We start from the raw sequence: 13,715 nt of genomic DNA on the forward strand, positions 1-13,715 counted from the left end.
TGTTGTCCTTTGAGTAGGCATCATTGTCCCTTTACAGATGAAGACACTGAGGCTCAGAGAGGTCATGTAATTTGCCTGTGGACAAAATCAGTACATTGCAGGGCTGGACTTAAACCCAGTCTGTACCAAGCAGGTGTTCTCCAACACATATGTGCTGCTTATAGGACAAGGGATCAAAGAAAGTCAGACATTCAAAGGCCAGGTCTCCCTATGTGTAGGATTGGGAGTGGGTAAGTCTTCTTCTTGTGCCCCCAGAACCCTGATGTCAGAGTTAGTATCTTCCCCATGTGGTAAAGGAGTCTGGTTTCTATGCATAACTCCCCAAGGTGTTGCTTCCCAGAGACTATGTAACTATTATGTGTACCTCTGATGCCTCAAGTTCTCCAGGCATGTGCTGCCAGTGGAGTTGCTGTCTGTCCCACCTGCCCCCACGCCCCTAGTCATTTGGCAAAAGATTCTGGGGAACAATGAGTTGGAGGAAGCTCTGATCCCCTCTGTGAAGGCAGCACACAGAACCACATCGTGCCAAGAATATCTTCTCTGCCCTGATCCCCTTTTGAAATCATGTCTTCCCTTTAAGTTCAAACAAGGGCCACTTCTTGCAGGAACTCATTGTGGATACTCCCCCGATACTTAAAATCAGAATGTTCAGGTGAAATTTGGCACTCACTGCTAACTGTAGTTTTTTGTGTCCTAACCCCCCATTAGTCTTCTAAAGCCCCACGGATCAAGGACTATGCCCTCCTCTTTGCTCAGTTTCCCTCCCCAAACCAGAGGAATGATACCCCGTTCTTAATAGGTACTCAAATCAGTATGACTCATTAGATCAAAGGGCCTCATGAAATTTATTATTAAGTTTATAACAGGAGGACATCTGCATCTTCGAAAGTAGTTTTTAAGAGCCTGCTCTATCACAGGCATTGTGCCAAGTGCTAACATACCATGTGATCCAGGAGCAGGAATTTAGAAAATCAAATATGAGCCTCATAGGCACTCTGCAGTATGTCAGTAATGTATCAGAACTGGTGTCTAGAAGTGAAGCATCCTTGATCATATTAAGAGGACTTCATATGGGATGCATCTGAGACAAGTGCTGTAAGGTTACAATCTGTCAGCTGTCAGATGATTCCAGAGTCAAACATTTAGAAAGCCCCGGAATAGGGCTTTAAAAATCCAAAATCTTGACTTTGCCTTCTTCTATAAGTTGTCTGAATGATGTTTTTAGCTGGAGCTATCAGATAGAAAAGGATGGGTCTAACTATCAAATTAGCCTTCTTGTAATAGGCAAATTTCACTACCCTTCTTTCCATTTGTCACCATTTCACCTCAAAATGTTCCCCAAAGCCATGCCCTTTAGAAACACCTTTGAATGTTCAATCTCAACTGATCATCCTATTAATAAATGATGAGTAATCAGTATCAGTGTTTATCTTCTCATTATTCACACCATAAATTCTTGATCCAAATATAACCCTATTGTATAACATTCTTTCCTCAACATACCATCACCAAGAATAAAATAACTCCTGTAAATAATTACCTTTGGGATATGAAAGAAAATGTAAACATTTTATTTGGCAGTTGTTTCTGAACACATGAATAAATAAATGGAAAAGTACATATTCATATTTCTTTTTGGAGTAACAGATACCATTAAACGCTTATTTACACATCTTCACTGCAAAGAACAGTTACACAATTCAATTTTGTCTTATAAAAGGTAACTTCCCACACCACTGGACTGGACAGGAAAGGATGGAGATACGGGTAGTGCTTGGTTCTAGCAGCCTCAGTGTTTGAAAGGCATTCATTTGCAAGTGTGATAAGAAGAGTCATCATGCATTGAGTTCATCCGGATCATGTACTGTAGAAAGTTTCTGATGGCAGCCACAGAATTTGGTGTGTCATGCGCTTAAGTCAACTATGACATGTTTGTAAATCTGTGTGTTTCCCTTAAAACTGGAAGCAAAAAGAAAATTACGCTTATTAATGGACACATGCGTGAATGATCTTGGTGCCTGAACATTCAATTCCTGAAATTTTACAAATTTGGCTTTCTCTGCATCCCAGTTATACACTTGAGTAAAGGAATAATCACTTCCAAGAATTGCGTATTGATAGTTATTTATCTGAAGAGGCTGGAACACCATGGATCCTCGCGATGGCATCCTCTGAATATCCTGAAATGAGGAGCCTCCCCATTTCATTACTTTGGAATCACCAATGAATCTTGTCAAGCAAATGTACACATCACCTTTCACTGAGAAGTGCTTAACGGCATATACGTCTTCCATGTTAGGGATGTCAGTTTGGTTAGTAAATAATTGTATTGCTTTGTTCCACTGATAAATTACAGGACGCTGGGAACTACTGGACAGGATTAAATGAGGCGTTCTGAGTGTCTGAGGTGTTCTGGCTATTTCTAGATATTCCACATCAGTATCCCTGTACCACGCATGTAAAGATTGATGGGAGTAGAATCCATTTCCGTTCCATTTATAAATGGTAGTAAAACCAGCTTTTGAACTGTCAGCAACAACAAAGTACCAGTTGTTTTCAATCTTGAATGTTTCAATGTCATTGGGTTTTCGGATTTTGAGAATTTCAATGTCCTGGATTTTTATGAATTTATTTGCAAAACTGTCTCTCTTATAGATGTGAGAGCCGCCGAACAGCTGGGCCACAATAACATAGAGCTGAGTTTCAATGACTATAGGCTTGCACACTACAGTGGACGTGCCTGGAAAAGACAAATGAGAGATTAGGAGGATGGCCATCCTCTTTTGGAGCATGTTAATACGCATGCCGAAGCCATGCAACTGCCACCAAAATCATTTCCTTGGTTGACTAGGCAAGGCCGATTTCCTAATCAGGTCTAATGGCAGCAGGATCCTGAAGTTCTGTGCCTTTGTACCTCATGGAGCCTTGTTATCAATAACTGAGTTGTCATGTCACATCCAACGTGTACTAGACATTCAGGATACATGGCTACAGCCTGAGTTTTCTCCTCTCACTTTTTTTTTTTTTTTTTGACCAAGCCATGTGTGGATCTCAGTTCCCCAACCAGGGATTGAACCCGTGACCACAGCAGTGAAAGCACCAAGTCTTAACCACTGGACCGCCAGGGAACTCCCTCTCCTCTCGCTTCTTACAGAAAGAAAGCATTGCTTTCCCTGACATATCATGAGTTGGAAACTGCCATTTATTGAGCACCAACTATATGCCTTGCCAAATCATCTCATTAAATTTCCCAACAATCTTAAGAGATAAATATTATCACCCTCCCTTTTGCAGATGAGCAGACAGAAGCTCAGAGAGGTTCGGTGCTGCTAGGAGAAGGCAGAGTTGGGATTCAAACCCAAGGCTACCAGTGTCTCTATGCTTTTAACTCAACCTGGGGTGGGCAGTTAGCTGTACAAGGGCTTCCAACTTGGCCAGCATTCCACAAGGTTCTAGAAGAACCTCACAAAGTTTTGAGCGATAGTCTGGGCAGCCCACGGCTCTACCTGCAGTTGGTTTGCTCTATGTATAAACTGCTTCTTGCTCTAGAAGAAACTGACTTTCTCCTGAGAAAGGAGAGAGATGCCACTTGTGAAGCTTTAGGTCACTGGTGGCAGAAGAGAAGGAAGAGAAATCCTTGAGAAAAGTGAAAGAGGGGTACAGTCATGGGCGAAGCTCCTGGATGTTACTTTGGGAAATGTCAGAAAACTACATGGGAGTCTGTCAGAAGCCTAGCTCAATATCCTTTGTTAAGAGTTTAACATTTATCAGTAGATTCTGATCTCGTAGAGGGAGCTTGGCTCTAGGAAATCCAAAGAGAGCCGGGAAAATCTGGCCCCAGGCTTTTTCTGACTGCAGCTCTAAGGGCTTTGACGTAATAAGTTCCGGATCAACTCTTTCTATTAATTGTCTCCATCCACAGACAAAATTATTCTAGTTGTGACCCTTTTCAAGGCTGTGTAATTCTGTGACCTTGGGAAAATCACTTCTCTGGGATTCAGTTTTCTCTTCTGTACAATGAGGGTTGGAACTAGATCAGAGATGGCCACTAGTTTTCAACCATATACCAATATTGATTGACTGATTGATTGTGACTGCCTGGAGAACTGTGTTAAGAAGGATTCTGTCCTCTGCAAGAAAGAGCATCATGATAGATTAGCGATGTCTGTCTGGGGTGAGGGAGGGGATAGTGACTGTATATAGGACACATATTCGTCATCCTAGGCTAGATGATGCCATCTGAAAGTCTGCAAATATATGATTCGTTTTTCATTTCAGTGCTCATCTAAAGATTCATTCAAAGCAATTGACAGACTGTACACATGTAAGAAGAACCTTACACAAAGGTAAGGTTTAGATTTCACAAAGCCCTGCTGCAATCCATTGGAAAACTGAAGGGACTTCAGGAGATTTCCCAATATTTTGCAGAAGTAATGTTTTTGCCGTAAAGTTTGAGACTCATTGATCTAAAATAACCTCCTGGGCCTCCCTGGTGGCGCAGTGGTTGAGAGTCCGCCTGCCGATGCAGGGGATACGGGTTCATGCCCCGGTCTGGGAGGATCCCATATGCCACGGAGCGGCTGGGCCCGTGAGCCATGGCCGCTGAGCCTGCGCGTCCGGAGCCTGCACGTCCGGAGCCTGCGCGTCCGGAGCCTGTGCTCCGCAACGGGAGAGGCCACAACAGTGAGAGGCCCGCATACCGAAAAAAAAAATAAAATAAAATAACCTCCTTATTTTATAGTTAAAAAGAGGGGCCCAGTGAGGGTGAGTGGCTTGACCAGTTAGCTTGTTGCAGAACCTAGATTAGAACTCATAATTCTTAGTTCAGTACTTTTTCATTGAAGAAAAATAACCCACCTTTTATTGTATATTTACTAAGCTTGGTCCTGTGCTCAGTTTCTTGAACATATGCTCTCATTGTTTTATAACAACACTGAAAGTTAGGTATTATTATTCCCTTCTTACAAGTGAGGAAATTAAGCTTTAGGGAACAATCCCAGGTACTCATTAAATGGTAGATTTGGGATTCAAATGATTCTCAACCTGCCCAAAGAATTCCCTGATATCATTCATCTTTTCCTGTTGCCCTTGGCCCAAGTGGCTTAACTTTCCCCTCAAAATACGAATAGGCTTTTCGTACCTGTAATGTTGTCATAATTCCGGAAGGTCTTTTCTACATGGTCCCATTCAAGGAAAATGCACTTTCCAGTGAAAGGCTGAGCAATGACTACATACTCATCGTTCATATAAGAAAAAGTGTCTATGGACAGTGATTGAAAAGGCAGGTCTTGAGACTTTGCAAACTCTGCAAAAATTGAAAATGATGATGAGTAGCTGTGCTGATGCCTCATTCCTTGGCTAGATCGCAAATGTCCACAAGAAATATATTTTATTCTAGAGAAACAGTGAAATGACAATTTTACTTTGCTTTTAAACACATGAACTTTTAACGGTTCATAATATTTTTAAATTGCTCAGTTGGTTTTTAATATATATAAAAAATCAGTTCCTGTATATGTAAAAAAATGTAGCCCTTATTTTAATTTTATGAGGTGGAATGATTTGGAATACATTACCTGTAATGATGCAATCAAAATCCTTGGAGGAGAGACTATTGATTTTGCGCTTCTTGTATTCTGGAGGGCCTTCACAGTAGATGTCTTCCACAGTTGCATTGGTGTGGCCTAGCCATTCCACCAGCCACTTCAGTTTACAGTCACAGTTAAATGAATTACCTCTCAGGTCCCTGAAAGACAAACTTCAGCTGCTTTTGATATACGAGGGCCCTTCCTTCCCAGGCATGACTTTTACTTTAGCAATTAACATGTGCAGAATGACCTCACCTGGCTTTATATAATGCCCATAATCTACCTTCAACCTGACTGACCATTCACTTTGGGCTCAGAGAATGACCACAGTGTGCCCTTGCAGGCCACCCCAGTCAATGCAACCTCATAACTTATTCCCTCTTGGATTCAAAGGTAGCTCAATCTAGAGCTGTGCTGTCCATAGAAATACAATGTGAACCACATATGTAGTTAAAAATTTTCTACAGACACATTAAAAAACTAAAAAGAAAGAAGTGAAATTATTTTAATAGCATATGTTATGTAATCCAATACATATAGAATGTTATCATTTTCACATATAGTCAATATAGAAATTACTAATGAGATATTTTACATTCTCTTTGTATACTAAGTCTTTGAAGTCTGATGTGTATTTTATACTTACAGTATATCTCAATTTGGAAAATAAAATTTCAGCAGAAATTCCTGATTTGTATTTAGAGTTAACAAAATTTACAGTTGAAAAAAACAGATTTATACACCCAAGTTGTTCTAAACATACTTAAAAGTCTTCCAATGATTGAACAGAGAATCAGTTTTTAAATTTAAATTTAGTTTTTTATTTAATTTTTTAAAAATTATGTTAAATTTAAAATTCAGTTCCTCATTTACACTAGGAACACATTTCAAGTGTTTGGTGATCACATGTGTGGCTACCATATTGTGCAGCACAGGTCTAAAAGAAAGATGTAGTGATTGTTGTACCATATTTAATTACATCGAGTGAGCTATTTGCTTTTCTTCTTCCTCACAGACATAATTAATCCTGATCCTATTCCATGGTCTACAAATTCAATTTTAATAGGAAATGACTTCGACACAGCTGAGTTAATGCAGACATACAATAATAGCTCATGTCCATAATAAACTGCACAGCATAGATAGTTTAAATTTCCACTTATGATCCCAGCTCACCAAGTTCTCTGTTTATTTGCATTGCTTCTGTTCAAAAACTCTCTTTCCTAAAACCCTTCTCGGTCACACAAAATTCCTAAGATAGGTACCGCCTACTTTTCACACAGCATATGAATACTTTTTAAACGCTGAAGCATTTAAAAATGTGTTTTAGGGGGTAATTCAAGAAACCAAGAAATCTACTAAAAGGCAAGTCGGCATGGATCCTTGCACTTCTTAGATGATTCTTGGTTTGGGCATATCAAGGTAGGCCCAAGAGGCCAAACCCATTATGGGATTCCTTGGAGAAACTGAGCCAATTTCAAGTGTTTTTTCTTTTGCTAGTATGGGGTATAGGCTGACACAAGGTTGAGCCAGAGGGTCCCCAAATACGCTGTGTCCCCAAGTCTGCCATGGAGAATCATCTAACTTCCAAGACGTTCTCAGGACTCACCTCATATCTCAAGAATACTCTGACCCAGAATAATGAGTGTCAACTTTTCTGGGCTATTGTAAACCAGAGCGGATAACTGTGGTCTGTCCAAGACTATTTGGAAGTGTCCTGATTCTGACACTCTCTTGGAAATAAACCATCTTTCAGGAATTGGGGTAATAGGCATGGAAGAGGGGTGGGGGGAATACTACAAGGAACAAAGAAAGTTTTTCATAGCTTTCTGATTTGAAGTTAAATCCTGGGTTTAGGAGAAAATTCTTGACTCAAATTTTTGTTATTGGAGAAAAGTTGTTTTGAATATATATTCTATAGCAAAGTACCTGAAAAATAAGAACTCCTTTGTTTTCATACATCTTTCGTTTGCTCTTGTTTTCTACCTTGTGACATTTAAATACCTTTCCAATGTTCTGGAAGGCACTTATTGAAGCTAAATTGCTTTTGAAAGAGTTAAGCATATATTACTTGCTTTGCTTACTACAAAATACACAAATTCTTTACAAAGATCTTTCACTCTGAGGCTTAGAAGTCAAAGTTTGAAAGCTCTTTTGTTTGAAAAAGGGTCAAAAATAATTAAGTTCATTCCCTTCCTGGGGCTTAAGCCAAATTCCTGGGGATTAAGCCTAGAGCTGTTGTTCAGTCTAATGAGAGAAAAGGCAAACTTTCCTCCCTTCCCCCACTTCCTGCTCCATTTCTCTCTTGACTGATCAACCCATGGGTGTAAACTTTCATCTTTATTCTGTCAGTTTCCCAGACTTCTTTATGTTTTTCCTTTGTAGCCCCATTTCCTGGACCTCATGAGAAAAAAAAAGGCAACTTGAAATTTCTATCTAGCCCTCCTCTTCCTACCCCCTCCAAGTCCCTTGTCATCAGTCCCTGCCATACAGACACACACTTTGTCAAAGGCAAATTTGGGACTATATTTTCAGAATATAGTGGTAAATACCATAGGAGACTCAAACATTAGTCCAACTAAATTCAAATTTTAAGCCAATTTAAAATTAAAATTAAAAAATTCTCATTCAATTTAAAGCCAATTAAAAAATTTAATGATCCACACCAGGCTTCTTTGTTAACGACTGCAAATTAATTAATCAGTGATTTCTTAGGTCCTCTTACACATTTGTTAAAGAATCCAGGCCTTTGAAAATGTCTTTTGGGAGAGTCTGAAGGTTGTTGTTTGCAAGGCTCCTGGAAAAAAAAAAAAAAAAAAAAAGAATGATGTAAACTGTAGTCATACATGAAATAAATGCATTTTATGGCCCCTTATGTACTATGGTATTAAACAAACAAACAAGCAAACCCTCCAAAATACGAGTAACAAAATGATGCCTGAGCACTGGTCTTTCTACTTAGCACTGAGTATGAGCATCACACACTCAGGCATTCCGTCTAAGGGATGTCTCCCCATGTCCATTGTCTCCATGTATTCTCTCTCCTCACACTCAGGCTGCCCTTCTCCTCCCTCCCCCCACCACCCCACTTGCTCTAGAGAGCAGCTCAACCTCCAACTCAGTACCAACAGCTCTCAAATTTGGAGGCCTGTCTAATCTATCCCCCTTCCAGCACATTCTTTTTTTTTCCTCCTTTTTCTACATTTTTTCCCTTTTAGCTCCATTCATTCATTCCTCCTTAGAAAATAGCTTCCTTATAAATATCCATCTATTCATCCATCCATCCATCCATTCATCCTCTTTAATCATCTCCTTTTCCCTTCTTCCATTTCTTGCCCTATTATCACAGGAATTGTTTTCTCCTCTTTCTATTTGTTCTTCCACTTACCACTAAAATGATTCTGATGCTAATCAAGGGTAATAAGTAAGAAACAGTCCTGATAGTATCAAGGAAAGGGACATGTGTCCATACTGCAGAAATGTACACGTAACAAGGAGCAGATGCTGTATGACAGGGAAGGGTACTAGGTACTGGTAATTTTCTGTTTTTAACCAGCATTATACATGTACATGTTATATACTCTTCTTAGGAGTATTTTTAATTTTCACAATAAAAATTAAAAACGAAAACTAAGGGCTTCCCTGATGGCGCAGTAGTTGAGAGTCCGCCTGCCGATGCAGGGGACACGGGTTCGTGTCCCGGTCCGGGAAGATCCCACATGCCGTGGAGTGGCTGGGCCCGTGAGCCATGGCCGCTGAGCCTGCGCGTCCGGAGCCTGTGCTCCGCAACGGGAGAAGCCACAACAGTGAGAGGCCCGCGTACCGCAAAAAAAAAAGCAAAAAACTAAAACTAAAACAAAAGAGTCTATGCTGTCGGCCTCCAAAGCCCTTGAAAATTCTCTCAAATTCCATTTAAAACACTCTCAAAAGTCTTCTATGTTTTCCACCTCCTTTAATTAATACAAGATTTCAAAAGTGCAAGCATTCAAAACTTTAAAAATCTATTTTTAAGTCAATTATGTTGTTTTTCTGAGTTTTAGAAATTACCACTAGATTAGAAAGCTTTTTTCAATGAACCTCGACACAGAAGAAAGGGAACTGAATCAGAAGTTTCCAAGCTCAGTGATGGTCCATTTCGTGACAAAGAGCACAGCTTTGGAGTCATTCTTTCTGAGTTTGGTTTGAATCCCGGCCCCACTACTTACAGGCTGTGTGACTTTGGTTATGTACCTTCTCTGCAACTCAGCTTTTTCATTTTTAAGCAGAGGTAATAATACCTCATATCATAAGAGTGTTAGAAAAAGTAAATGCTGTAACTCAGGATGGTAGTTGGACTACTCTCAATAAAGGGCAGCTGGGGGCGGGGGGGACAGGAAGGAGAAAGGCTTTTGTGTGGTCTTTGCCCAAGAAACAACATTTAGAAAACTGACCATACAAATGAACTGCTGTGACTGTCCACCTATGCAGAATTAATAAAATGCTGCTAAAGAAGATTATTCCAGAGAACAGCTCCATAGTTCTTTTTACTGAATGGTGGTTGAATGAAGAGATTTCTTGGGTCTTGGACCAGTCTAGAATCTCTCTCAAGTTATGTGTCTCAATATAGTTGCTGGCACAATGTGTCCTGAAGTCCCCATGCTATCTTCTCCTCAGTGGATGTCCCTCCCCCGGAAACCAGCACGAAGTGCAACTGGCTGCAGGGCATGAGCTTGGAGGAGGCTGGGTCATAGGACAGTGGGAGTGAAATGATGAGTTGAGTCCTGAATTACTGCAGCCACTAGGGTTACACAGGAAGAGGCACCATGTTTTTATTGCTGCCCTGGGCAGTTCTTTTAAACAGCAGGTGAATCTGAGAGTCCCCGCTTCCTGCCCAAAGAATAGAGCTCTAAGCCTCACATACCCAAGGTGTTAAGAGTCAGTAAACTTCATAGATACAGAGAACAAATAGGTGGTTGCCAGAGGTGGGGTTGAGGGGATGGGAGAAATAGGTGAACTGCAGGTTTTTTTGTTTTTTGGGTTTTTTGGTTATAAAAAAAAAAAAAGATTAAAAAAAAAGGAATTCCAAAATTAAAAAAGAAGAAAGACTCAATGAGCATCACCACCTTAGGTTTTACTAAGGAATGCACTATATCTGGGTAACTGATGAGGGGTAGAACAGATTGGGAGAGAGCAAAAACAGGCCAATGAGAGGTTTGAGAAAACATGCGTGAATGTTAATGTTTTTCTAGGATGACTCTGTAGTGAGTACTGGAAGGATGTTTTTCTTACCACTGTATCCCCAGTGCCTGGCATAATATAAGTCCTCAACAGCTACTTTTACATGAGTGAATGAATGGGGCAGGCTGGAGTTGATAAGAAGAAGGACATCCATCCAGACAAAGAAAAGAGCAGAGAATGCTTCTCTTAGGCCCTTGTACCAAGACACTGAGTTAGGGAGAAATTGCAGAGCCCTGTGAATTACCATTGCCCCACCTCCACGATGCTCACAAAGTGCCCTCCCTCCTCTGAGCCCTCACTGTGGTAATAAGCCCTAAACAATAGGACAGCTCTTCTTTTTTTTTTTTTAATTTGGCTGAGCCATGAGGATTCTAGTTCCCCGACCAGGATTCGAACCCAGGCCCCAGCAGTGAAAGCGCCGAGTCCTAACCACTGGACCACCAGGAAATTCCCTAGGAGGGCTCTTCAAAGTGTGCCTGCAACTAAGCTCCATTCTCTAAGTCCTGACTCAGAGTCTACCTAAGAAGCATTCTTTAAAACACCGGGGAAACTGCCGAACTGAGCACCTAGCTGCCTTGAGACTAGCTGAGAAGGGTCAAGCGTTCTCAATGGCAGGCAGGCTTTCCTACCCAATGGAACTGATGACCATTCCCTCCACTTTGGTGTTTTCATGATTTACCTGAGAAAACCTCTAATTATGGAGTATGGAACCTACTGGAAAGTCTTCTCTCTATGGCAGACCAGACTGGCTCAGACAGCATGTTTGTTTCAGTGCCACTGGGCTCTCCTGCTAAGAAAGCATCGCCCACGGCCATCTGGGGTGCTCCCAGCCTCCCTGCAGTGCGGCTTCTCATCTTGAGTTGGTGTCTCACTGAATTTGCGGTACTTCCAGTGCAGTTATTTTAATTTCATACAAAATGTTTAAAGGGGATAAATACACTACAGCATTCGGAGTCCTGATCCAGGACCAGTGGAAGTTAGGCAGGGAGGTTTAGTTTATTCCTATGTGATGGTGTTTACTGCATAGCACATTCTGTTCTAGGCACTTTGCATAGATTAACTGACCTAATCTCATGACAACCTTAGGATCTAGGTACTCCTAAGTATTTTATTATCCCCACCCCCATTTTTACAGATGATTATTATCACTTCCATATTACACATAAGAAATTGGAGGCACCATGAAGCTTAGTGACCTGCCTGATATCCCACAGCTATTAACGGGTAAAGCCATGCTTTGAACCCAGGCAGTCTGGTGGCAGAGATCCCCCTCAGCCAGTATATTGCACTGCCCTCTTTACATGCATGTCATTGTAAAGGCCAAAATGAGGGCATCCTGCCTGACTAACTGGAGACACACAGGCACCCTGAGCTTGGGGACTGCTGTATATATCTTTTGCACCTCCGCAGTGGTGAGCAGACAGTAGGTGCTCCCCAGCAGGTAGGCACTGATGACATTTTCCCCAAATGTCTTTATATATGCATGCAAACAATCCTGCCTCCACTGGGCCTTTGCCACGAGGACACTCATGTGACGCCCAAGGGAACCTTTACGAAAACCTCATGGGTGTTAACAGAAACCAGTACAAAATGTTTAGAGATTTTGTGATCATTGGTCATAAATGATTTTTTAATTCATTTTTTCCCTGATTTCAGAAGTAATACATGGTCATCAGGAAAATTCAAACCTTTCTGAAATATATAAGCTATTCAAACACTTAAGTTAATCATGTATAATATTACAGTCATTCAGAATAATCAAGAGAGGGTCCCAGGATTTGTAAGGACCTAAATATAAAGAATTCTCTTTTTTGGGGGGGGGTTGGTTTGAGGGGGAGAGGAGTCTATGTAGTAAGTTTTAAGTTGTCTATTAATGTCTCTTTAGAAGGTAAGTCTACTGAGTTAGATGTATAAGAAGGTGAGATAAGTTCATTGCTTCTTTAGGAATGAACTGAATTTATATCAATGCTCAGGCAAGTCCCTTGGAGCAGCTTTAATGTTAGGCCAGGGTGGGAACCAGTTGGATCTAAAAGTATATGTCTAATTCCAACTATTTGCATTTGGAGACTAGAGCGAGGGTAGGGCTCCTCCCTTCATGATCTTCTCTTCCTTCCCCAGCCATATTTGCTCCTCAGATGATGTCCTGTGGAAGGATCCAGCCAGATCCATAAAGCTTTCTGATCCTGCTATAATTTTTTTTTCCCTTTTTCCTTTCTTTTTTGGCCACTGCATGGCTTGCGGGATCTTAGTTCCCCAACCAGGGATTGAACCCAGGCCCTCAGCAGTGAGAGTGTGGAGTCCTAACTACGGGACCACCAGGGAATTCCCTGGTCCTGCTATAATTGACATGGTGGAGAGGGCACTAGATGTCTCATTAAAGACTTTGGGAAACTTCTAACTTTTACCACTGCTAACTGGGGAGCAGCTTAAACTCAGGGTGTACCTCCGTGTTCTCATTCGCCAATGGGGATAGTGCCTGCCTTGTATCTTTCATAAGGTCATCAAGAGAGTGTAATGAGGTCAAGAATAGGAAAAAGCTTTGTAAACTCTTCCTGTAGGTTAGAGGGTGAGGTGATAATTCTTTGCTACTTGAATGTTTGCCTTTAATTGAGAAGAATTGGTCTGAGGTGGAGGAAAGTGCACTTTGAAACCAACACCTCTAAAATCTTAAAAAGAAAATTCATGGCTCAAACAAATGTCAGATTTATTTATAAGTGGTAAATAATGGAAAATGAACTTGATGTGCTGAGCAGTCAGAGGGACATTTGGGCTTCAAATCTTCCCTACCCATCTCTTCTTGAAAGGAAAAAAGGAAAGGAGAAAAGAAAAAAGGAAGGAAGGAAGGAAGGAAGAAGCAGAGAACTACACCTGGAGGAACAGCATAATTAGAAAGGAGATCATGACCTGGGG

The 13,715-nt window shown here is 41.0% G+C and overlaps 1 protein-coding gene and 1 long non-coding RNA gene across 5 annotated transcripts in view; one reads left to right on the forward strand and one right to left on the reverse strand.

Annotated features, from left to right (window-relative positions):
* Window positions 1–13,715, forward strand: part of LOC132498809 (uncharacterized) — a 185,391-nt gene that overhangs the window by 168,878 nt on the left and 2,798 nt on the right. The gene's annotated exons all lie outside the window — the stretch shown is intronic.
* Window positions 1,905–13,715, reverse strand: part of LGI1 (leucine rich glioma inactivated 1) — a 33,540-nt gene continuing 21,729 nt past the window's right edge. For 3 of the 4 annotated variants that reach the window (XM_060112587.1, XM_060112676.1, XM_060112766.1), the window contains 4 exons: window positions 8,314–8,385; window positions 5,577–5,746; window positions 5,141–5,305; window positions 1,905–2,740 (listed from right to left, as the gene is read on the reverse strand). In XM_060112587.1, coding sequence (XP_059968570.1) covers window positions 1,905–2,740; window positions 5,141–5,305; window positions 5,577–5,746; window positions 8,314–8,385 — 1,243 coding nt within the window. The remainder of the gene's footprint in view (window positions 2,741–5,140; window positions 5,306–5,576; window positions 5,747–8,313; window positions 8,386–13,715) is intronic. The other variant, XM_060112851.1, reaches the window with a different exon arrangement.

The sequence above is a fragment of the Mesoplodon densirostris genome, chromosome 1 (assembly GCF_025265405.1).
Source record: "Mesoplodon densirostris isolate mMesDen1 chromosome 1, mMesDen1 primary haplotype, whole genome shotgun sequence".
Taxonomy (NCBI): domain Eukaryota; kingdom Metazoa; phylum Chordata; class Mammalia; order Artiodactyla; family Ziphiidae; genus Mesoplodon; species Mesoplodon densirostris.